General features: G+C 38.8%; 1 protein-coding gene across 3 annotated transcripts in view; it reads right to left on the reverse strand.

Moving 5' to 3' along the window:
• The window catches only part of BTBD9 (BTB domain containing 9), a 421919-nt gene that overhangs the window by 341068 nt on the left and 54682 nt on the right, over nt 1–26169 (reverse strand). For all 3 annotated transcript variants that reach the window (XM_027524032.1, XM_027524030.1, XM_027524031.1), the window contains exon 6: nt 24044–24163. In XM_027524032.1, coding sequence (XP_027379833.1) covers nt 24044–24163 — 120 coding nt within the window. The remainder of the gene's footprint in view (nt 1–24043; nt 24164–26169) is intronic.

A 26169-nucleotide genomic window follows, 5' to 3' on the forward strand; every position in this document is an offset into this window, starting at 1 on the left:
GGAGGGTGGGGGTGTGGTGCGGGTTGAGCACTCTTTCCTAAACTGCAAGAACCGGAAGGAACTTCAAAAGACCTCCTGGATTATACATACGTAAACTTGAAGGGTCACTTAAAAACAAAGAGATCTAGGCAGGAAGAATATCACCCATGAGCTTCACTGGAAAGAACGAAAAAAAAAAAAAAAAAGCAAAACTAATAGAAGTTTAAATAGCAAATTTTAGGGGCTTTCCTGATGGTCCAGTGGCTAAGACTCTGTGCTCCCAATGCAGAGCACCTGGGTTTGATCCCTGGTCAGGGAATACTTCCCACATGCCACAACTAAAAGTTCACATGCTGCAACTAAGACCCAGTGCAGCCAAATAAGTAAATAAATACTTAAGAATAAACAAATAGTAGTTTTTAAAATTGTGTTTAAAAATATTTCATACCCTTATAAATACTGTAAACTTACTACAAAAGAAACGTGCTTCAAATTCTGTTCTTGCAGGATTATTAAAATACATTATCATAATAAAGGTTACATGACTGTTCATAAATCTCATTTAGTCATCAGACTAAATTACCCCAAGAATCAATCAATTAATTAATGAGCTAAGTCAACAAACAGTCACTGAATGCCAACTCTGGGCCAGGCACTGGACCCGGAATGAGAAACCATCAATTATTCAGTCTGCTAAATGTAATTTCAACCAGATAATATATTTCTGTAATTTTATATTACATATAACATTGTAGTTACAGATAACTTCAACACATTTTCTGAAACATTACTATATATGTGATAGAATACGAACTATATGTGGGACGAAAAGGCGGCTAAATTCTGCTTTGAAGGAGCCAGCCTTTCAATACATAAATTTTTTTATTTTCTAAATAACTCGATCTAAGAGATTTATACTTATAAGCTAACTGGATGGAGGTTAAGAAGAAAAAAAATGAGGAGAATATATCAATGTATCTACCTGTTTTCTCTTTGTAACAGATGGTATAGTTTGATGAAAATACATTCTTAATCATACTAATAAAAAGAAACCATTTGGTATTGAACCTTTTCAGCTCTAAGAAGGTGAATCTCAGAGTAAAATCCTTGGACAAATATGAATTGAGATTTATGGGTGGCATGATATATGAGCTACATGATTTGCCATAAAAAGGAGGAGAAGGAGCCAGTCACACGTCAGACATTTCACGAAAAGCAATTTCACAACTATTAAGAGATTCATGACGTGTCTCTCACACAGGTACCATAGACAACTCCACAAATCCTGCAACGTTTTGTCCCCAGATCAAGTAACTTATCTAAACCACACAAAGACTAATTCAACCCCTCTTCAAAGGGAAGAAATTTCCCAATAAAGGAAAAATAAATTGAAATGCCAGCTACTTTAAATCAAACACTTAACTAACATGTTGCTACTTAAATTGCACAGATAAATATTCTGGCCTAAGTTCAAGGGAAGCAGGAATGTAAATGGGGGTCATAATGAATGAGCTCTATTTGAAGAATGGCTGTAAGGTATCATTACTTTATAGGTCTCAAAAAAAAAAAAAAAAAAACCAACCTGATTCTGCATGTTGTTAGAGGTTACCAGAAAACCAACTATGCATTATAATTTAAACTAATACATGTTGTTTACATGTTTCAGAACCCAGAAAATACTTAATTCTCTGACACTGACACTACCTTGGGGTATTCCACAGACTCCAAGATTAAAAGGAACATCATCTCCAGAAATAATGGGCATCTAGAACCTTGGCTGTGGTGAAAGCAGCCAGAGAGGACATTAGATTCCATTCTGGCTGTTGCAGCTGAGCCTGCCAAGTTTACCAGTGGGCCAAATTAAGGCTGGTAAAGTTATTACAAGCACATTTTCCTTTTCAAATGGATTAGGAAGCTGCAAAATGTATTCATCTTCAAATCTGAGGAACATTAAAGCTATGGGCAATGTTACTGAACAGAAAAAAAAAAAAAGACTTCAAAAACAATACTACTGCATTCCCCTAAACCACTCCCAACTGGAAGTTTTTATTTATGTAATGCTTTTCGATTCAATGAGTGACCTGAAATCCTTTCTCCAAGATAGAAATGTAACCTGCTTGTTGGCCATTCTGCTAGAAGAGACAACTGCTCACCTGAGTTCTGTTTCTTTGAATTACTGGTTAAAAGACAATATTACTCAGGATGAGTCAATCCCACAGCTAACTCACCACAACAGCTTTTGTAACTGCTGCTCACTAACAGCATAACTAAAAGGAACAACATACAAATACATAAAGTATATAACCATCACAGAAGGGTCTCATTATGTGAGGATAACAATTATCTGAAAAGGACTGTTAATCTATTCACTTACAATAGGGAACAAAGTCTCATAGTGAATGTGGGGGGAAAAATGTTTCCATTAAGGTAAAAAATTGAAATATCAAATATTAGTGTATTTTATCTTCAATTTAATAATATTTGAATAATAAATGCAACTATTGTAATACTAAAGCAGCAGCAGTAGCAGATGAGTAATACTGATCTGACACCAGATACACTATTTATCTAATTAGCACTAGCACAATTACAGTGAGAGATATTCTTCCAAAAATACCTGGACATCATCAAATTTCCTCTAATTTTAATAATCAGATCCTTCTTTTGAAATAACAAGTCATTATTCTGGTGGATTTTCTCTACCTCAGTTGTTCACTGGCTAATGCTGTCAGAACTGCAATGCCACCAGCTCTGCCTGCAAGTTTGGCAATAGTTCTTTGACATCACTTTTCTTGGTTTCATTAAATTTTTATCTCCAGAATTTTTGCAAAATCTGCCATTGACTTTGCAGTTGAATACAATAATTTTACATCTTTTCAACAATCGGTGACACATTATAACTAACAGGATGGGCAAGGGATAGTATTTATCCAGGATGAGTGTTTGAGTGGGAACTAAATTTACATGTGGACAATTAATCAGCAAATATTTTTACATTATGGTAACTTCTGTTTCCCTATGCAATCTTTGTGACTACACAGCATGAAATAAAAAATATTCAGATAACAAGGGCATCCCATATATGAAGGGCCACGGCCATCACAGAAATGTCTTTAGGAACTAGAAACGTTTCTCAGGGGACTAGAAGCACATCCTAACATTTTAATATTGCCTGTCTGCATACCCTGTATTTACAGCATAAACAGACTGTATAAAATGATACCAGGATGCATCTCACTCTCTGGAAATATGTTTAATCTGACACCATTCACTAACCATAGCAGCAAAATTAAAATCTTGACTTATCAATTTAAGCATCCAAATGTATATCTGGCAGCTGCCAGAATCTAGATGTACTGAGGGTACTAAGTGTTTTTATAAGATTAAAAAATATGTAACATATGAATATTTTCCTTATCCTATAAAGTGTATGTGTATGTATTTTTATCACCCTTCAGTAAGAGCTATTACTTCAGAATCCTGAAATCCAGAATAAAACAATTTTTAAATATCTTTGAAACCTCACAAAAAAATAAAGATAATGCCACAAGATGATAAGCAGAGATGGAAAATAGAGCACTGTGTGTTTTAAAAAAAGCACAAAACTTTAGAGTCAAACAGACTTGGACTTCAATCCCAGATGTTGTGTAATTATAAGTTCATTACGCTATCCAAGTCTCACTTTCCTCATTTGTGAAATACAATAGCTGGGCAATAAATGCTTAGCTTCCAAATAAGACCAAATGAAATATTTAAAAGTGTGTGGAAAACTGTGGGTATTATCTGTGCTGTAAACCATATCTAAGCTAATAAACAGTAACTTCCCTTCTTTTTCCAGGCATTTGACAGCATGACAGTATATAGCCTCCAAAAAGTCTCTGACGAGGCTCTAGCTGTCTACAAAGACAAGGTTAGGGTATCATCATGTGGACTTTGTCAGAAACACTTGATAAAGGCAGTATGATAAATAAGGCTTCTCAGAAACAGTGAGGTCCCAGCCCCAAGCACATATTTGCTAAGCCTTACAAAGTAAGAGGGAAGACGTTATTTAGATACATGCATGAGTTCTTTCTCAGTGACATTATATGATATGATATAACTGTTTTTAAAGCTAGACATATCTAGCTAGAATTCTAGGCCTTTCTGGTTTTGAGATCTTTGGAAAAGCACGTTTTAACCTTTCTGAGGCTCTGTAAAATGAGAATAATCAAACCTATCTCCAAGAGATGTTTTAAGAATTTAATTTTTTCTTTAAGTTGTTTAAGGACATAAAAAATTTTATGTAAAAGCACTCAGTACTCAGAAGGCAGCCATCTGATCGCCAACACTTCTGAGGTAATTTTAAAAAGAAGACATCTACAATTTGTATTTGAAAAAAAAAACTACAAACCTCCAAAGATCAATATGTAAGTCAGAGTCCTTCAGACTCAGATTCTGCAGGGGATTCTTTTGTTATGATAGCCATAAAACACATTCCTGAGATCTGTTCCTAAGATGTCACATCTATTGATCATGTCTTCTCTAAAATGACAACATAAATAACAAACTGATAAAAACCAATGAGATAACAGTCAAATAAAGAGTACTGTCCAATGACAAGGTTCAAAATAATCTCTCAATTGACCAATCTATAGAAAAGTTTGCAAAAAAAACACACCATCTTTCTAGGTATGATGTGGGCATTGGCAACAGGAACCATCTGGGTCACATTCTCAGCTTCAATTAAACCTACTGCTTTTTCTTAGTTTGCTTTCTTTCCAGATTCTGGGCACACACACAGGTTTACATAAGTTTTATATTTAAAGATAAGCCCCAGGATCTGTTTTCAAGAGACATAAGAAAACTAGAAAATAGCTACATCTTGTTCATAGTTAACGTCACGGCAAAAGAGGGGTAGTGTGTGTGCGCGCGCGCATGCACATGCATGGGTATGTGCCCACTCACATGTTCAGTCACATCTGGCTCTCTTCGACCCTACAAACTACAGCCCACCAGGCAGTGGTGGTCAAGGCAGTGCAGTCAACATAAGACAAAAACAGAAAACGGTACCTGGATGTGGGCAATTATAACTAGTGTCCCAGGGGTAATTACCTGTAGACTATTCTTTTAGGTCTTTGCAAATCCTCTCCACTTTCCTGCCGCCCCTCCCATCTTCCAATGCACTGGACTAGCCAAACTCCCACCTACTCCTCGACTACTTACTTCTCTGAACCTAAGAAACTGAACTGGACCAGAGAAAACCACACAACAAGGCAGATGGAATCATGCTGCCCAATCTCAAACAAGCAGTCAAGCAGACCTCGCATGACACACTATTTCCCTATAAAGCTTACTCTACCACTGCTGAAACACCTAGTTCCCACTTTTCTCCACTCTATTCAGACTCTCAACTTCCCTCTCACTCTCAGACTCTGTTCCATTCATCCTAAAGAAAACAGAAGCCACCGCACTAGCACTCACAGTATGAAACCAGATTAGTCTTTTTTCTTTCCTCCCATCACACATAATTAAGGTGTCCCATTTCACAGACCATCTTCTTCTCTGCCTCTTCAATTTCTCTCTCCTGGATCCTTTTACTCAACATTTAAACAAGCTTTAGCACCTCTCATTCTTAAACACACCATCCTGTATCTTTATATACCTTCCCAGCAAAGTTTCTTAAGTTACTCAATATTCTTTCTCCATTTCCTCATGTCCTGGAGTTCTTCTTTAAAAAGTTCAATCCTCAATCCTCTTTTTAATTTTAAAAAAATGGCGTTACAGCAAGTATAACAAAAATAAAAATTTAACAGTATCTTTCTACTTTCCTTACTCCAACTTCATTTTCCTGAATAATCAATATTAAAGTTTGATGTGCATCCTTCCATACCATTCTCTATACTCATACAAATTCATATAAACATTTATATATTTACATATCTATGTATATACAGTAGTTTACTGACAAAAAAAAAAGCATTATCTGAATCACGTTTTCATCTAACAATTTTTATGGAAATCCTTCTAGGATAATTCATAGAAGGATTTTAATTTCTAATTTTACTGAACTCCCCTTTTGATGGACATTTTAGTAGTTTACAACTTTTAAAATTTACAGACAACTCTGCACTAAGTGTCCTATGTACACCCTTCCTCTGAATAAATTTTACCAAAAAGATGATTGCTGCTAGAACGCATATATGCATTTTCAATTTTACTATAAATTACAATACTAATCTGGTTTCTGCCCCTACTGCATCATACTATGTCAGTAAAACTGCTATCTCTAAGGTAAACACTGCACTCCATGCTGCCAAGGCCAATCAATACTTTCCATTCCTCATCCACTTGGTCTTGCAGCAACATCTGGCATTACTGACCTGTCCCCTCCTTCTTGAAACCACACTTTCCTGCTTGTCCTTCTCTTTCTGGCTGCTCCTTCCCCATTTACTTTGTTGACTTCTACTTGATCAAATTCAAGAGCACCTTGAACTCAGTTCGAGGTCCTCTTTTCTTCTTCTTCATACAACTACATTCTATCTCATTTGAATGTAAGCAACTCCACCCGCAACTTCAAATACCATCCTCTAAAACAACTCTCATGTCTCTATTTCCAATCCAGACCTCCTTTTTAGTTCCAAGCCTGCATCTATACATCACTCCTTGGAAGTCTCACAAGCTGAAGAACATATCTTAAATTCATCCACTCCTCTAATTCTCCTGGCACCATCCTTATACAAGTAACCACCTTACCTCCTGAACTATAACAAAGTCCTCCTACTCATCTCCCTGCCTTTAGTACCATCCACCTTAACCCAGAGATCAACCTCTTTAATAAGGTCCTCCAGGCCTAAACAATCTGGTCATTACCCACCTTCCCCTCTATCTCACCACTGCTCTTCAGCCATACGAACTTCTTTTCATATCCTTATTCAGACCAAGGTATTTCTCTCCTCAATGGTTTTCTATTTGTCTCTGCTCCAATTACTTTTCTCTCATCCCCCTCTAGCCTTTATCTGATTAATTCCTAGTCATCGCTCCGATCTTTACTTAAACATCACCTCCCTAAAAGATCTTCCCTGGCTATCCAGTTGAAACTGTATTATTATGCTTTGGCACTAATGCTCACTTGTATTTTTCCTTCTTTGCATTTTTTAATATTATAACCTATGGTTCTTCCTTTACTTGTAATTATTTTAATATCTGACACTCCTATTATGCTTTAAACTCCATAAGGGAAGAGGACATGTGCTTAAAGCTTTCCACTGCAGTTCCATACCTAGCACATTGCCTACCTAGCACATAGCAGGCACTTGGTAAGTATTTTTTGAATAAATAAAGAAAAAGTATTTTTATTTCATTTGGAGAGATCAAAGAAGATTTCCTGGAGGAAATAGCACTTTAGAAAAGGACAAAATAGTAGGACAGATGAAAGAAGCACATTCCAGAAAGAAGAAATTGTTTGCAACGAAATGTTTGGTACTAGTTAGTGATTTTTTAATTCAAAAATCCAAAACAATCCTGGCACCAAGTGTAAAATAAAAATCTCACTATATGAAAGCAAAATAGATGAAATAGCAGAGTGTCACCATTTACTTCTTAAGTAACAATTCTGTAACTAGTTCAAACTGGCTCTCTCACAACTTCTCTCCACTAATGCCATCCCACATCCCAGCCATCTAGCTTCTAAACTTTGTGACTCAATTTCTTATTTTCCCTCTCTGTATCCAATCAGGCATCAATTTGACTGTTTTTCCTTTTAAATGTCTTTCACAGTGATTCTTTTTCTCCATTTTAACCAAAAACAACCTAATTCAAGCCCTCTTCACATATAAAATTACTACATCCTTCTCTTAAATCAGGGTTTCTCACCCTTGGCACTACTGACATTTTCAGCTGGATAACTCTTTGCTGTAGGAGGCTGATGTTTAGCAGCATCCTTGACTTTATCCTGGGCTTCTCTGGTGGTTCAGATGGTAAAGAATCTGCCTGCAATGCAGGAAACCCAGGTTTGATCCCTGGGTTGGGAAGATCCCCTGGGGAGGGGAATGACAACACACTCCAGTATTCTTGCCTGAAGAATACCATGGACAGAGGACCCTGACAGGCTATCAATGCCAGCAGCAGCTCAGTAACGTCCAATTCTTTGAGACCCTATGAACTGGAGTCCGCCAGGTTCCTCTGTCCACAGGATTTTCCAGGCAAGAATACTGGACAGTCAGTCAGCTCAGTCGCTCAGTTGTGTCCAACTCTTTGTGAGCCCATGGACTGCATGCAGCCCGCCAGGCTTCCCTGTCCATCATGAACCCTCAGAGCTTGCCCCAACTCATGTCCATTGAGTCAGTGACGCCATCCAACCATCTCATCCTCTGTTGTCCCCTTCTCCTCCTGCCTTCAATCTTGCCCAGCATCAGGGTCTTTTCCAATGAGTCAGTTCTTTGCATCAGGTGGCCAAAGTATTGGAGCTTCAGCTTCAGCATCAGTCCTACCAATGAATACTCAGGACTGATTTTCTTTAAGATGGACTGGATGGATCTCCTTGCAGTCCAAGGGATTCTCAAGAGTCTTCTGCAACACCACAGTTCAAAAGCATCAGTTCTTCAGTGCTCAGCTTTCTTTACGGTCCAACTCTCACAACCATACATGACCACTGGAAAAACCACAGCTTTGACTAGACAGACCTTTGTTGGCAAAGTGATGTCTCTGCTTTTTATTTAATATGCTGTCTAGGTTGGTCATAGCTTTTCTTCCAAGGAGCAAGTGTCTTTTTAATTTCATGACTGTCCTCACCATCTGCAGTGATTGTGGAGCCCAAGATCTGTTTCTGTCACTATTTCCATTTTTATTCCAGAAAAATGTCTCCAGACATCACCAAATTTTTGTTCCTCTGAGGAACAAAAATCACCCCTGACTGAGAATCACTTTCCCAGATGATGTCATGAGAAAAATCCTCTAAAAGTACCCAATCAAAACTCAACTCATGGGACTTTCTTGGCGGCAGAGTGTTTAAGAATCCACCTGCCAATGCAGGGACATAGACTCAATCCCTGGTCCAGGAAGATTCCACATGCCTCAGAGCAAGTAAGCCCATGCTCCACAACTACTGAGCCTGCATGCCTGGAGCCTGTGCTCGGCAACAAGAGACGCCACCACAATGAGAAGCCCGTGCATCACAAAAAACAGTAGACCCTGCTCACTGCAGCCAGAGGAAAAAAATTAATAAAACTCATCCTTTCAGGCTTCCCTGTGGCTCAGATGGTAAAGCATCTGCCTGCAATGCGGGAGACCCAGGTTCAATCCCTGGGTCGGGAAGATCCCCTGGAGAACAAAATGGCAACCCATTCCAGTACTCATGCCTGAAAAACTCCAGGGACTGTCGCCTGAGGAGCCTGGTAGGTGACAGTCCATGGAGTCGCAAAGAGTCAGACACGACTGAGCGACTTCACTTTCAGATCAACTCAAATCTCATCTTTTCTATGAAAATATGTATACTTGTCAAACAGATGCACAGTTGTTTAAAATAAATGTGAGACTATCATTTACTTGTCAGTTTGATAAAAAAAACTTTAAAATAATAATACTTGTTATTGACAAAGATGTAGGGAAATAGGTATTATCAAACTACTGGTCAAAATAAACTTGTATAATGCTTTGTATGGCATTTAACAGTATGTGTCATATTTTAAGATGGTAATATCTTCTGACTCTGCTTATGTGAAGACATAATCAAATATGCATGCAGAGACTATATTATTCTATAATAGTAAAACCAAAAAAATTCTTACAGTCCCTCAATAGTGTACTACTTAGGTAAACAATAGTATTTTTAGAATACTGTGCTATTGTTAAAAAGAATAAAGCAGATATTTATGTCCTGACATGGAACAATACTATGCTATGCTAAGTCACTTCAGTCGTGTCCGACTCTGTACGACTCCAGAGACGGCAGCCCACCAGGCTCCCCCGTCCTTGGGATTCTCCAGGCAAGAACACTGGAGTGGGTTGCCATTTCCTTCTCCAATGCATGGAAGTGAAAAGTCAAAGTGAAGTCGCTCAGTTGTGTCCGACTCTTAGCGACCCCATGGACTGCAGCCTACCAGGCTCCTCCGTCCATGGGATTTTCCAGGCAAGAGTACTGCAGTGGGTGCCATTGCCTTCTCTGGACATGGAACAATAGCCACAATGAATATACATATGTGCAAGGTTTCAAAATAATATGTGCTACATGATACCATTTTTATAAATAACATTTATGTATGGTTACACACAGAAGAAAGACTAGAATACATGTCAAAATACAAACAAAATTTCTGTAGTCCAATCACGTCTTAGATGTATAACAGGAACTATTAAGTTATCTTTAGGAATCTCCTGGAAAAGTCCAGTTTGTGAAGCTTTTACTTTAAATTTTTCAGTTTACTTAAAGCAGGCCTATACATTTATTTACCACCTTTATTACAGGCAAATATCCTGAGGTAGAATATTCTGTTCTGAGCCATATTTTTGCCCTAGAGAAATCAATGGTAAAAAGGAAGTTTACAGAGAAAAATATATTTTTGTGCATGACAGCTTACCAGTGTGATGCATCTATGAATCATACTGAAAATAAGTCCCTTGATATCAAAGAAAACAATGTGTTTATATAAAGAACGTGCCCCAAAATTCCCCAATAAAGAAGACTGTTCAATCAAAATATTTGTTGACAGCTGGTTAGTGCTGATTCTAAAGTAGAAAAGAAAATCAGTATCATTGTAGACTTTTGTTTTGTGTATAAGAGATGAATATGCAAATTAGCCCAAAATGGAGACTCATTATCTGTTTTACACTTCAAGTGTGATTTTAAGCACTGTAGGTATATATACACACACACATCCAGAATACACATATATCTCAACAAATCATGCACATCATCTGTTCAGAACTGGGAAACGCATGCATGCTTCTACAACATTAAATGGAAGGCAGATGGTAGGCCCTGATCAACAGAAATAAAATGAAATCCTTCTAAATCCTACTCCCTCTAACATTCCTCTAATTTTTTTCTTTAGAAAGATATCAAGCAGTTCTTCATTACAGTTGATTTGCAACTTCAAAATTACAATAGGCAATGTAAAAGAGCATTTCAAAGAGGAAAAAACTGTCTTTGGGTACAGATTCTCTTTCATAGTCCTAGGCAGGAGATAACACTAACTTTGAAACTCACAGCTTACTGTAGTTTTATCAGTATCTAATGTGTAAATTAGCTCTTTCTGTAACTGGAGGTTTAGCTTTCAAAATACATAATTACTGATCATTTTAGCCTGCATCACATTTCTTTTGCAGGGTGAAATGAACTAAAACAGCTGTTACATCCTAATAGCTTCATAATGTGCATAGAATTTCTATGACTATTAGAAGTTAAACCTACAGCTTCCTATCAGGCAGAACACATTCAATGTGTATATATGACCCATATTATTTGGAAGTACAATTATTAACTTATGAAATTATAATTTGAAACATAATGAAGTAAGGCTGCTAGAGAAAATATTGCAGCTCTTAAATGAGGTCAAAGCTGCTGGTCCACACCAATCAGTCCCCCCACCTTTCCTAGCATCAATGAAAGTACTTTGGGCCAAAGGAAGTCCAAGTATTCATGCTACCACTATTCCTTGCAGGGATCAAGCCCTCTATTTTCATACTGGGAGATGAATTTTTAAAGGTGAACCAAGTCTGGCACTCTGCCCAGAATTTCTGGCAGCCGACAAGCAATCTGGTTTCACTTCTGGTCCAGTGTCCCTTGAGCTAACCTTGTATCCACAGAAAGCACCCTGATCCAGAGAACCTGTACCATTTATGATGACGAATGAAAAAGCTCTGATGATTTTATTAACCATGGGACATGTACATACAGTTCTCTTTAAGCATATTTTCTGCAAAAAGAACAAAATATTTTCATTTCCTAGTATCTCCTTCTAATACTGGGGAAAAAATGTTAAAAGGATTTCTCCAGAAAAAAAAGGACTATTTTCCACCCACCTAAATTCAGGGATGTTAGAGGGCTAAAGGGATTCAACAAGATATCTGATAAGGAAACACTACCAAAGGAATATACAGTGAGGTCCAGGAACCATAAAAAAAAATTAGAGGGGCATATAAGATCTACTATGTAATTAATGGCAAAATTGGGTGACTCAAGCTATAAATGTTATGAAAGGTCAGAGCAATCAATGCTAGGCAATGTGGAGTAAAATTTAAATATATATAGGGCTAATTCTCCACTGAGAGAATTATTAACTACTTAACCAGTATCTTCTTTAGATTACCATTTCCAAAGTAAATAGGATTGGAAAATGACTATGTAATTCACAAATAAGCTCATGTCCATGTTTGTTTGTTTTTAACCTCTAAGGCCTAGCAGTCCTTCCTTCTTCTTGAACTTCAAAAAGAAAAGTAAGTGAAAGTTCATTATTTCCTCATTCACTCCAGACACTGGGATGGAGGTCCTAGAACCACTTTCCCCACCATTTCCATTAATTACTGGGGTTCTGCTCTCATTTCTCGGAGAAGGCAATGGCACCCCACTCCAGTACTCTTGCCTGGAAAATCCCGACAGAGGAGCCTGGTAGGCTGCAGTCCATGGGGTCGCTAAGAGTCGGACACGACTGAGCGACTTCACTTTGACTTTTCACTTTCATGCATTGGAGAAGGAAATGGCAACCCACTGCAGTGTTCTTGCCTGGAGAATCCCAGGGATGGGGGAGCCTGGTGGGCTGCCGTCTCTGGGATCGCACAGAGTCGGACACGACTGAAGCGACTTAGCAGCAGCAGCAGCTCTCATTTCTATAGCTCCCCTTTGCCTCTGTTTCCTATGCAGGAGGCACCTGGCTCATATAAAGGAGACTTAAAGTCCCAGATGACTTTGTCTTCTATTCCTTCCTTGTTTTCTCCTTGACAGACCCCCAGTCCCATGTGCAACAGTTCAATACCTGCGTTCCTGATTCAGGATTTCCTAAGTCCCATAAATAAGTGCGGGGAAAGTACAGTGCCAAAATACTGGGCTGGCCAAAAGGTTTGTTCAGGTTTTTACAAACAAACGAACTTTCTGGCCAAACCCAGTATATTCCAAAAGGAGATCTCGAATTGGAGAACTGGTATACTCATGTCAATTTCCTTATAGACAGCATATACCCAACACAAAGTACCTACAAAAGTGCCTTATTTTTCTAAGCAAAAGACACACTGACTCAAATCCTGGCTCCAAAAGAGGGATTCTTTTTCCTTTACTTCTTGGGAATTTTTACTATTCTCTGAATATTCTTTGTGAAAATTAATCTAGTTTATGGTTCTTCATAGGGAATCTTCTAGTATTGTTGAAAGAAATTAAAAACAAAACAAAACTAAATGAAAGTCCCAGATACCTGAAACAGTTATACAGGGTCACATGAGAAGAGAAGTGTCAGTCATGTATAGTCTCTGAGCTTAGGGACACAGGTAGAAGGCAGAAGCAGATGGCACATTCACATAAGGAGATGGCACATTCATAATTTTTTTTTTGGCCTTACTGCATGACTTGTGGGATATTAGTTCCCCAACCAGGGACTGAGCCCAGGCCCTCAACAGTGAAAGTTCAGAGTCCAAACCACTGGACTGCCAAGGAACTCCCATTAAATAGATGATTTTGACTGGTGAGACCAAAATCGGAATTTATACTAAGAACCAAAAAGCAGCAAGAGAAGCAGAAGGGCCCTGTGATGCAGAGCTATGGGTGAAGAGTTTAGATTTGACCAAGTCCACTGCAGACTCTGCCTTTGGCAAAAGAACAAAGAGCATCCTTTCTCCCATACTTTTTCCTGCTCAATCTCTTGATCCCTTTGTCCATATTCTCTCTTCTGTAGGACCTCCCATGACTATGTTCTAGAATAACATATATATATATACACACACACACACACACCTATTATTGTACCAATGACATTTTACTTTATCCATCATTAGAAAGTTGTCACTCTTATTATATCATGAAGTTTGTGAGAGCAGCAACTGTGTCCTGTTCATCCTTTTATGCTGGAACCTAAACTAAGTGCCTGCAATACAACAGGCATTCAATAAATATCTGTTCCTTGGATGAATGTCTGATGAGTAAGTCCTATAAGTAACAGAGTATAATTAAGGAAAGAGAATGACTTCCCTGGTGGCTCACATGGTAAAGAATCCACCTGCAATGTGGAAGACCTGAGTTCAATCCCTGGGTTGGGATGATCCCCTGGAAGAGGGCATGGCAACCCACTCAAGTACTCTTGCCTGGAGAATCCCCATGGACAGAGGAGCCTGGCGGGCTGTTATAGTCCATGGGGTCGCAGAGAGTCAGACACAACTGAGCGACTAAGCACAGTACAACAAGCAGAGGGAAAACAAGGGGAAAAAAAGATGTTTAATGATCAACTAGGGAGGTACTATCTGAACTTAATCCTGAAATTGCTTGGGAAGCAACTGTACTACTACCAAATATAGTTCTTGCCCTTCCAGAATAAAAAACAGACAATGGCTGTTTGCGGCAGTAATGACAGGTCATTGGTGTTATTAACATCATCTCACACTTATCAAAAGATGCTAATATATACTCTAAAATTATAAGATAAAATTCAAAGGAAAATTTTGTATTTTCCTGTTCTATTTTCTCATGTTTCAACTCCTCCACTATACACAAAAGCAGCTCAACATGTTATTATCCTTTAAACTAAATAAAACAAAAACAAAAAGCCTAGATTCAATTGAAAAACTTAAGCACAAATAGCCATGTCTCAAAGGTCTTACTGAATACAAAACACAGTGGAAAATATTTTTGGCCTAATAAGAGGATCCTAAGTGAAAATAACATAAAATTCATCAACTAAAAAAGAAGCAATTCAAGATGTAAAAAGATCTTGTGAAGAGAAATTCTGTAATATACAAAACTTGTTTCTAAACACAGCTGAAGCAAAACAAATCAAGAGTTAAGAACGTCAGCTGCACTCCATAATAATAAAGCCTAAAATCATCTCATGGAGAACTAAGGGGCAGGAAAATTCAAAGGTCTATTGAAAAACTGACAAAACACACATAAAGGATTGCCACACTCCCTTTGGGGCATTTTAAAAGAGGAAATTGTTCTGCCTCCTCCTCCTCCTCAGTACCCTTGTCACGACGGGGACTATGGCCGGCATGAGCAGAGTGTGGCCACCCCAGGCCCTCTATTCCAGCACTCCCGGACACTGCTCCTGCCAAAGAGGCAGCAGGAGCTTGTCCAGGGCTCCATGTTTCCCCCTACCCTTAAGCAGGGCCACTTCTTCACCTCAGTCCACAGGTAATGTTGGACTGTGATGCTAACAGTAATCCAACAGGCCTGCACCTTCTTTTGAGGCTCAGTTTCCGCATTTGTATAATTAAGGTAGTTAGTGGTGTTCCTCTCCTCGAGCTATCACGAGAATCATATAAAGGAGCAGTATGTGTCTGGCCCACAACAGACACACAATAAATGTTAGACTGTTCTCCTCCTGTCTCTCCTCTGAGGTCTTGTAACCCTCTCTCTCTTTTCTTCACTCCTCCTTTCTTGTGCTCCCTGATTCCTTATAAATATTTAATGGATCTATTTCCTTTGAGTTATTCTTCTATTTATTTCAAAATTTGAAAGGAAGATAAAAAAAGAACTTATTTGTATGAAACTGAATAGCTGTACTACAGAAGCCCACATATCTGCTATACTTGGCAGATGACAAGTCAAGGGCTGGCTAGCACCTGAACGTACCTCTGCGGACTTCAGGCATAATTAATGCTCCACATGAGTAGAAAGACTTAAACAGTACAAATAGCTTCACATGTTATTTCACAAATCACAGACTTCAGAACAATTTATATTTAAATATGGTTTTTTTAAAAAGCAATTTTAATCTCTCTTCAGCCCCAAGTAAAACTGTTATGATTTAGTGACACCATGTGGCTACATTCTGCTTTGCGCTCTTAGAACATTCCTCTGCTTACAGGTCACTCTGTATTAGTCCAACTATGATATCAAAGTTGTAGGTGGAGGTACAATTCAAACTAAAGTATTATTAAAGTATGAACTAAAATGATTACTTGTAAAAACTAAAACTGTTCCTTCTTCCTTTACATCTGGATAAGGCATTTCTTGAATTCTGAAGACATGAATCATATAAATAAAGGCTCAGCATAATTCTAGGTATGATTATAAAGCATCCTGATGAGAACCACTGATTAATGTAAATGTGTCTGCCTTTAAAAGTAAATAAATACATCAGTGGCCAGGTATGAGGTTGGGGGAGAACAAGAGAGAAAAAATGGAAGACGCACATGCTTTTGTACAATGCTAGTATGGTAGGGAAAGGATGCTTCCATAAATAGCAATGTTTATTTTCTAATTTGTTTTATGTCTTGTAGATCTATAGCACTGTTAGGTACTACAATCTAATGAAAATGGGTAGAAAAAATTACGCTGCATCTAATGATGGCAGGGATGAGAGGGGACTCGGAATGTATGGTAGCAATAAAAGAGATTAAAGTGCCCTAAACCAAGAAGCAGCACAGTTTTAGTATTCATCTAATGAGGCCTCCTACAGTAGACCAGTTACTCCTGAATAACATTCAGTGTACACCAAAGAAAGCCCAAATATCTACAACAAAGACCAGAGAATATCATCCTCTTAAATCTCTGCTTGAAACACCCAGCTCCCCTCTCGGGCTTTCAACGATCTCCTATTTTAAATAACCACTCACTTCCTCGACCCTGGTCACCATCACAGTACCATTTTAACAACACTTAAAATTACCAGATGTTTTCTTACAGTATATATCTGTTCCTCCCAAATTGTATGAGAGTAGAAACCTTGGCAGTCTTCTTCAGTGTTATGGCCTCAGTTCCTAATACAATGCATAGCCCAAAGTAGGAGGTTATTTGTGAAATGAGTAAGTAATGGTTGAATATACAGAAGAATAAATAAAGAAAAATCTATTTTTTTAGCTGGTGAAACACACCTAAATGTCTTCTTGTATGTGAAAGCAGAACCATTCTAGTGAGATGTTTTTCATCATTTGTGACCTCTACTGTGACCAGTGAGACTAAGAGACAAGGCCAGCAGATGCTCTGCGACACCCTTTTTTCCATGACACATTTGACACATTATTATCTCTAGTTCTAAGAGAAGAAGAAAAAGGAAGGAAGGGAAAACCACAATGATTAAAACACTTTCATTAGCAGTCAAAGAAATCAATGAACAGAGTAGAGTATATGTTAGAATTTAGCACATGACAAATATGGATGTTCATACCAGTGAGGTAAGAACAATTATTGAATAAATGGTCTTAGTCAGCTGACTTTCCCTATCTGAAAATACACATGAAAAATATTCTGGCTGGACTAAATATTTAGATATAAGGATAAAAATAACAAGTAGAAAAACTTCTAAAAATATAACATTCTAATGCCGGAGTGAGGAACACCCTTCTAAACATAATATCAGATTACCAGAAACCATAAAAAAGATGGGACAGATTTGATTACTTTTTTTAAACATAAAATTCCATGTGATAAAAAGTACTAATAAAATAGTAAAAAATAATAAAATATACAATACATGATGCTATGCTAAGTCACTTCAGTCGTGTCCGACTCTGTGTGACCCCACAGACGGCAGCCACCAGGCTCCCCCATCCCTGAGATTCTCCAGGCAAGAACACTGGAGTGGGTTGCCATTTCCTTCTTCAATGCATGAAAGTGAAAAGTGAAAGCGAGGTCGCTCAGTCGTGTTCGACTCTAGCGACCCCATGGACTGCAGCCCACCAGGCTCCTCCATCCATGGGACTCTCCAGGCAAGAGTACTGGAGTGGGGTGCCATACATGATAGCCAAAGTATAATCATATAAAACATACATATACAAATAAGTATAAATATATATACCACACATATACATTATATTATACATATATATCAAGATGCATATATCAACATAAAGTTCTCACAAGCCAAAAACAAAAAGATAATCACACTGGAAGAAAAATATACAGAAGACAAAAACAGGCTTCTTATAAATGAGAAATAATCAATGTCAAGTACTATAAGATATCCTACTTTACTGATGAGAAAGGTAATCCAAATTAAAATAAGGCAATTTTTTTTACAAACCTTAAATCACATTGGCAAATGTTGACAATGCCTGCATTGGTGAGGGTTCAGAGAAGGGGCATTTCTATGTGCTATTGGTAGAAACTGAGTACAGCCTTACCAGAGGGCAGGCTTTATCAGTATTTGAAATGTATACTATACTATAATTTGGGCTTCTCCAGTGGCTCAGACAGTAAAGAATCCACCTGCAAGAGATGCAGGTTCGATCCCTGGGTCGGGAAGGTCAAAGAGAAGGGGACGGCTACCCACTCCAGTATTCTTGCCTGAAGAATTCCATGGTCGAGGAGCCTAGTGGGCTACAGTCAATGGGGTTGCAAAGAATCAGACACAACTGAGCAACTAACACTATATTACAATTTAATAATTAAAATGTCATAAAATGACATTTCCATTTTGATAATTAAAAACAAAAGGAAAGGAAGAAAGAAGCCCAGTTTAGTGTTAACTGAGTTCAACCCTCCTGTGTCATGTTCTGAACTGTCAGGTTGCACCCTGTTCAATACCCTTTCTGGCTCCTCTGCATTCTCCTCTCACTTCTCTTATCAGCTCCAGCAGGAAACCTATCTGCCACCCATTCTTTCCTGTCCTCTCTCAACAGGTAAATTGTTAAGAACTTGGCTTTCAAGCCAACTATTCTTCTCCTTCAACTCTCAGGTTTTACACCAAGATGGCTCTAGTAATTCTAGCTACCAGCCATATGCAGGCTACCGCTACACACATTCACATCCATGTTTTCAAGTCTTCTCATATTTCAGCAACATTACACAGCTGCCAACATACTAGCACCATGTTGAGAAATAGCCAGAAAAAAAATTTTAAAGCATCTCCAGGGCACTCAGTATTTCCACTTTTTACTAGTGTTTTTTGTTCAGTTCCAGGCTCCACCATTTAAAAACTCTAAGCAAGGGCTTGAAGAGTTTCCTAGAAAGCCAAGAAGACAATGTGAAGGCAGGGAAATTTATGGGTATGGCAGAAATTGTCTTTTCCTGAAAAAGACAAAGCTGATAAGATAGAAGATGGTTCTGAGTACCATATAAAACAGATAAGACACAGTGCCTGAAGAACTATGGACGGAGGTTCATAACATGGTACAGGAGGGTGTGATCATAACCATCTCCAAGAAAAAAAAAAATGCAAAAAGGCAAAATGGTTGTCTGAGGAGGCCTTACAAATAGCTGAGAAAAGAAGAGAAGCAAAAGGCAAAGGAGAAAAAGAAAGATATATCCATCTGAATGGAGAGTTCCAGTGAATAGCAAGGAGAGATAAGAAAGCCTTCCTCAGCAATCAGTGCAAAGAAACAGAGGAAAACAATAGAATGGAAAAGACTAGAGATCTCTTCAAGAAAATTAGAGATATCAGGTAAAATTGCATGCAAAGGTGGGCACAATAAAAGACAGAAACGGTATGGACCTAACAGAAGCAGAAAATATTAAGAAGAGGTGGCAAAAGTACACAGAAGAACTGTATAAAAAAGACCTTCCTGACCCAGATAACCACGATGGTGTGATCACTCACCTAGAACCAGACATCCTGGAGTGAGCGGTCAAGTGGGCCTTAGGAAGCATCACTGCGAACAAAGCTAGTGGAGGTGATGGAATTCCAGCTGAGCTGGTTCAAATCCTAAAAGATGATGCTGTTACAGTGCTGCACTCAATATGCCAGCATATTTGGAAAACTCAGCAGTGGCCACAGGACTGCAAAAGGTCAGTTTTCATTTCAATCCCAAAGAACGGCAGAGCCAAAGAATGCTCAAACTACCGCACAATTGCACTCATCTCACATGCTAGCAAAGTAATGATAGTACGTGAACCGAGAACTTCCAGATGTTCAAGCTGGATTTAGAAAAGGCAGAGGAGCCAGACACCAAATTGGCAACATCTGCTGGATCATAGAAAAAGCAAGAGAATTCCAGAAAAACATCTACTTCTGCTTTATTGACTATGCCAAAGCTTTTGACCGTGTGGATCACAACAAACTGTGGAAAATTCTTAAAGAGATGGGAATACCAGACCACCTTACCTGCCTCCTGAGAAATCTGTATGCAGGTGAAGAAGCAACAGTTAGAACCGGACAGGGAACAATGGACTGGTTCCAAATCGGTAAAGGAGTACGTCAGGGCTGTATATTGTCACCCTGCTTTTTTAACTTATATGCAGAGTACATCATGCAAAATGCTGGGCTGGATGAAGCACAAGATAGAATCAAGATTGCCGGGAAAACTATCAATAACCTCAGACAGGCAGATGATACCACCACCCTTATGGCAGAAAGTGAAGAGGAACTAAAGAGCCTCTTGATGAAAATGAAAGAGGAGAGTGAAAAAGTTGGCTTAAAATACAACATTCAGAAAACTAAGATCATGGCATCTGGCCCCATCACTTCATGGGAAATAGATGGGGAAACAATGGAAACAGTGACTGACTTTTTTGGGGCTCCAAAATCAATGCAGATGGTGACTGCAGCCATGAAATTAAAATATACTTGCTCCTAGGAAGAAAAGCTATGACAAACCTAGACAGCATATTAAAAACCAGAGACATTACTTTGCCAACAAAGGTCTGTCTAGTCAAGGCTATGGTTTTTCCAGTAGTCATGTATGGATGTGAGAGTTGGACTATAAAGAAGGCTGAGTGCCAAAGAATTAATGCTTTTGAACTGTGGTGTTGGAGAAGACTTTTTTTGTTTGTTTGTTTTTTTGTTTTTTTGTTTTTTTTGTTTTTTTTTGAGAGTCCCTTGGACTGCAAGAAGATCCAACCTGTTCATCCTAAAGGAGACCAGTCCTGAGTGTTCATTGGAAGGACTGATGTTGAAGCTGAAATTCCAATACTTTGGCCACCTGATGCAAAGACCTGAATCATTTGAAAAGACCCTGATGCTGGGCAAGATTGAAAGGCAGAAGGAGAAGGGGATGACAGAGGATGAGATGGTTGGATGGCATCACCGACTCGATGGACGTGAGTTTGAGCAAGCTCTGAGGGTTGGTGACAGACAGGGAGGTCTGGAGTGCTGCAGTCCATGGGGTCACAAAGAGGCAGACACAACTCAGTGACTGAACTGAACTGAACTATATGGAAAACTGTAGGAGAACTGACAAGTCACTTTTCTTCATCTCCAGCTGGGGGCTAGGGGGGCTGTGCTTAGTCTAAGCTTTTGGCTACATTGAGCAGTCCACTTAACCCAACCATGCATTCCTGAAAAGGGCCCAGAAAGAAAGAGCAGACCACTTTCTTACACTGCTGTCACAGCGTTTATCAATCCATAGTTTTCCAGCACAGATATACACTTTAACAAAGACATGGGTAAAAAACACCAATGAAAATATATACATATTAATACTGAATTAATCTCTTGTCGTTACCTGGTCAGTGCCTTGACCCTAAACTCGTGCTAGCATTTACAGAGTACCTACAGCATACAAGAGTACCTACTGCATATCTACATAGCCTGAATACCATACAAGAATACTAAAAGATTAGAATCCATACTCCTTACTCCCAAGAGCTTATAATTTGGTATCAGAAATAAGACAAACATGTAAAGGACGCTGAAGAACAAAGGTGACATACAAATGTGCAAATTAACTAACATAATGCAAACTGAACACTTACCTGCTAAAGAAATAAAGAATGTATATGTGCCCAGTAAAGTCTCTGCAAGAAGTGTATTTAGAACATTGCTTAGGTAGTCAATAAATGATTGTGAAGATAAGAAACACCAAGCACAAGGCATCTTTGGATAATCAATAGGGGCTCACTAAGTTCATTTTAAAATACTACCAAAATTCCAAACTATCACAAAAGGCAGAGCTTATGACGGAATCTAGTAATATGATAAGTAAGAGGACTTCCCTGGTAGCTCACCGGCTAAGACGCTGCATTCCCAATGCAGGGGGCCCAGGTTTGATCCCTGCTCAGGGACTTGGATCCCACATGCTGCAACTGAAGATCCCACATGCCGCAACCAAGACTCGGCACAGCCAAATGAATAAATAAATAAATATTTTAAAATATATGATAAGTTAAAGTGGTTATAAATATTAAAATATTTTTCTCACTAAAATGCATACAGGACTCCCTCCTTTTCTTGTTATCACTATCTCTAACACCACCTTTGCTCAGGTTTTCTCTACCAGCATTGGGAGCTGGCTGTAACAGGACAAAAATTAGCATCACGAATACGGCCAGGCTCTACAGCACACAAAACCAACAACAAAGGCAAGGCCACACAGAAGAGACAAAATAAGGAAAAGGGAGTATAAATAATGTCCACTAGTGAACAAGAGAATTACATTCTCTAAAAGCCGCAGATCATGACTGAGGGCACATGTCTCCCTCCACAAGGCAGGAGTTTTCAGGTGAGTAAAGCACGTGGCCTTTGTCATAGCTGGTATCACAGGCACAACAATTCATCCTGGAAGTCATGTTTCTAGGGTTTCAAATTAAATACAAACACAGTCTTTGGACCACATCAGACATTCTGGTTGTTACACTGCTTATTTTTTAACCTGATACAACCATAATAATGTGAGTTGATGCAGACTCAATTCCGTTCTCCACTTCGGGGCACCTCCGTCACTCTCAAAGTATCCCTAGGCAGTTCTGAGACACAGAATCTTCACTCAATTTCTTGTCCTTCTCATTTTAATACATTCAAAACCCCTCTGATAAAAGAGCAACTGCCAGACCTGAGACACTTTACTTCCTCTTTGGGGAAATGAAATTGATTTTCTTCATTTCCACACAAGAGGATTCCTGGGTAACAATAATGTGTCTGGTCATACCCAAAAAAAAATGTAGGCAACATTTGTTACAGTAACAGAGGCTGAAAGGTGGTGTTCCTGTGGTGGGAATAAGAATTCAGCCTGATACTGTTAGATCATGCGTTAAATAAGTATAAGGGTATCTTCTGACCAAGACAGTAAATGCTGTGGGGCCAGCCCCATCTGCCCCAACTCAGCCACACTGGATGTCAGTCAGGAACATGAGTAAGGGTGTGGAGGGGAGTTAGGGTTGGGGGTAAGGAGGCGTGCTCCACATGCTCCCTGGCTTATACCCACCATATCCCTTCCCTTCTCTTGTCACACCTAACCAAACAAACCAATCACTTTCTGCCTTTGATCTCTTGAGTTAGGGTGATATATGAAGGGCGATTTCCAAGGGGAAAAGCACAACAGAAAAAAACAACAACAGAATTTCAGGGGTCTTTAACCGCTTTTCCCAACTCCTCAATTCATCATTCATCCTGGTTTTACAGAATTTCAGAAAGAAAGCTTTAAAGATGGCTTATACCTAAAGTAAGAATATGAAACATTAGAATAGTTTATCAATACTTTTTAAAAAACAAACTTACATGGAGCTAAAATATGTAACAACAATAATACTTAAGGTGCTCTGGTTGAAGGAAGGGTGTGAGTCTAGAGCCCCACCAGCTCAGCTTCCTTTGCCCCAAACACAACCCCACTTAGAAACACCTGCTCTGTCAAATCCCACTGATATTCACTGACCTAGAAAAAGAACAAAGATATTCAGAACATACTCAATGGTGTCCAAAAATCTCCTGGCCCTGAGGACTGCCAGGGAAGCCTCCAAAAATATCTCTCCTGGCTTTTGTGGAAAGAATGCACCCACTAACAATAGCTCTGCTTTCAAGGTATAGAACGGAATTTAAAAAGCATTTCCACATCTCAGTGTCCCTTCTTATCCATTTACAGGTCTACTACATAAACATGGTACAAAACAGTTTCACAGTACACTATAAATATTAAGATGTTTAATTTTCCAGTTTCCCTAAGTGTTTTAGTTGGAATGCATTTGGTAGCTGATACCCTGAAAAACTTTTCTTCTGTGAGACAGAAAACAAAATCTGTTTCTCAACATTCGTATCTCTTTAGACAAACGTCAATATCATTTATAAGCCATGAGAACTACCTGCAGACACGGGCTGGAAAATATAACTTTTGCCAGGAACGACACAAATACTGCGAATGATCAATCACTCTGATCCAGTCAAGTTCATCCATTGACACTTCAATGAAGTATGAATAAGACCTATGAATCAAAAGGAAAAAGGCAGAAAAAAAAGGATATTAAAATAACAAGTGGTATTTTAATAAAATGTTAAAAGGTACAAAAAATACACTACTCATGAATTAGGTTTTCTGAACGACGACCAAATCCTGATGATGAAATTTGTATAGATCCCCCTAATACAGCATTTACAATATGTATTGAAGTTATCTCTTTGCATGTCTGTCTGCCTTATTAGGTCTCAAGCTGCTTAAGAACATGTTGCTTAGTCACTAAGTCATGCCCAACTCTTTTGTGACTCATGGACTGTAGCTCACCAGGCTCCTCTGTCCATAGGATTTCCCAGGCAAGAATACTGGAGTGGGTTGCCATTTCCCTCTTCAGAGGATCTTCCTGACAAAGGGACTGAACCTGAGTCTCCTGCATCGCAGGGAGATTCTCTATCGCTGAGCCACGAGGGAAAGTCTCAAGTTGCTTAAGAACATGTACCATGCCATATTTATCTGCATATATTCAGGGTCTAGCATGGAGCTTGGCATGTTATCAGGTATAGAAGACATAACAGGACCAGGATGCCCTGCACACACCATATTAGCAGATTATTAAAGCCATGACAGAGAGAGGACAGAAAATAGAGAAGGGTGTTTTCTCCTTCTGCCTTCATCGGCCTGGGTGCTCAGCCCTACTCTCTCAGGAGGAAAGGCAACTCTGAATATTTCCTCACGGAGGCCAGCTTATCTCCTGATCCCTCCCACACACAAACGCAGCCTGAAGAACAATAAATGACATGGGTGAAGAGATATTACGTGTTTCTTTTCCATACAACTTAAAATTTGGCAGCTAATAATCTGCCAGTAATGAAAACAGCCTATCATCCTCCCCTGGTCAGCTACCCTGGACCATTACATGCTGGTCCCATCCTGAACAAATCTATATTCCCCTGTCATAAGCCAAATTTAAATTTGAGATGCAGTTATTACTTGTACTGTAATATCAACAGGAACAATCTCAGAAGATTTAGGTGACCATAAATGTCAGCCTGCAACCAACAGTTGTGACCAGAAAAGGTCAGCTTATTTTGTGTCATCCCCTCATTTTCTGCTGTCCCCTCACTCCCATTCATTTTATCGCTCAGTCTCAAACTGGTTATAACCTTTTATTGAACCTCTCTGGGTTATCAGCAATGTAGGATATAATTTTACAACACATGTCAGAATCTTTTTGGCTTAAGATTCTGAATTTTTCACCTTTGCTTAGAATGATAACAACTTCTGTGAGATAACAACTGGTACATGGTAAAGTTAAGTCCCCTGTGAATGTAACGCACATAGTAAAACAAAGTCGCCTATAAATATTTAACATCTTGGAAATGATGGTAACTACTTTCAAATGTGCTAACCTTTTCTTTATTATTTTTATACTAATTTCATCATTAGTTAAATGAATGAATATATGTAAAACTTCTAGAACACTGCCTACTACTATTATTAATCAGAGACTCATGGAAATAATACATGAATGTGTTCCATTTTGCCAAACAAACATATTATATCCAATAAGATACATATCAGGAAATATATTCTTAATATAAAGGGAACAGACAACCAAGAGATAACCTCCAACATCCACACACATGGGAAATGCTGGCTCTCCCTTCATAAAGCTTCCCTCACACTTGGTTCAAATGGCCTGAAAGCCCAGTGTGGTGGTCAGTGGTGCTAACAAGAAAAATGAATTAACCAGCAAGATCTGCAGGGTTTCATCATCCTTACTATTAAGCCCTTCTTGCCTAGACGTAAAAAACACAAGCAGGGCCTCAGAGACTGCACACCAGTATCCAGGTATGTAGGGTGTAGGTTAAAGGTAAGCAGTAATGAGGGAGACCATTCAGTTCTTAGTCACCCTACTGCTCTGGTATTTCTGCCATCATGGCTGAACCCAGACACCACAGTGGGTGAAAATCAGAGTGGCTAGAAAGAAAGGTCAACTTTTGAAACTGGTGGGTTTCTAGGCTGGACCCCACCAAA

The sequence above is a fragment of the Bos indicus x Bos taurus genome, chromosome 23, assembly GCF_003369695.1.
Source record: "Bos indicus x Bos taurus breed Angus x Brahman F1 hybrid chromosome 23, Bos_hybrid_MaternalHap_v2.0, whole genome shotgun sequence".
NCBI lineage: Eukaryota > Metazoa > Chordata > Mammalia > Artiodactyla > Bovidae > Bos > Bos indicus x Bos taurus.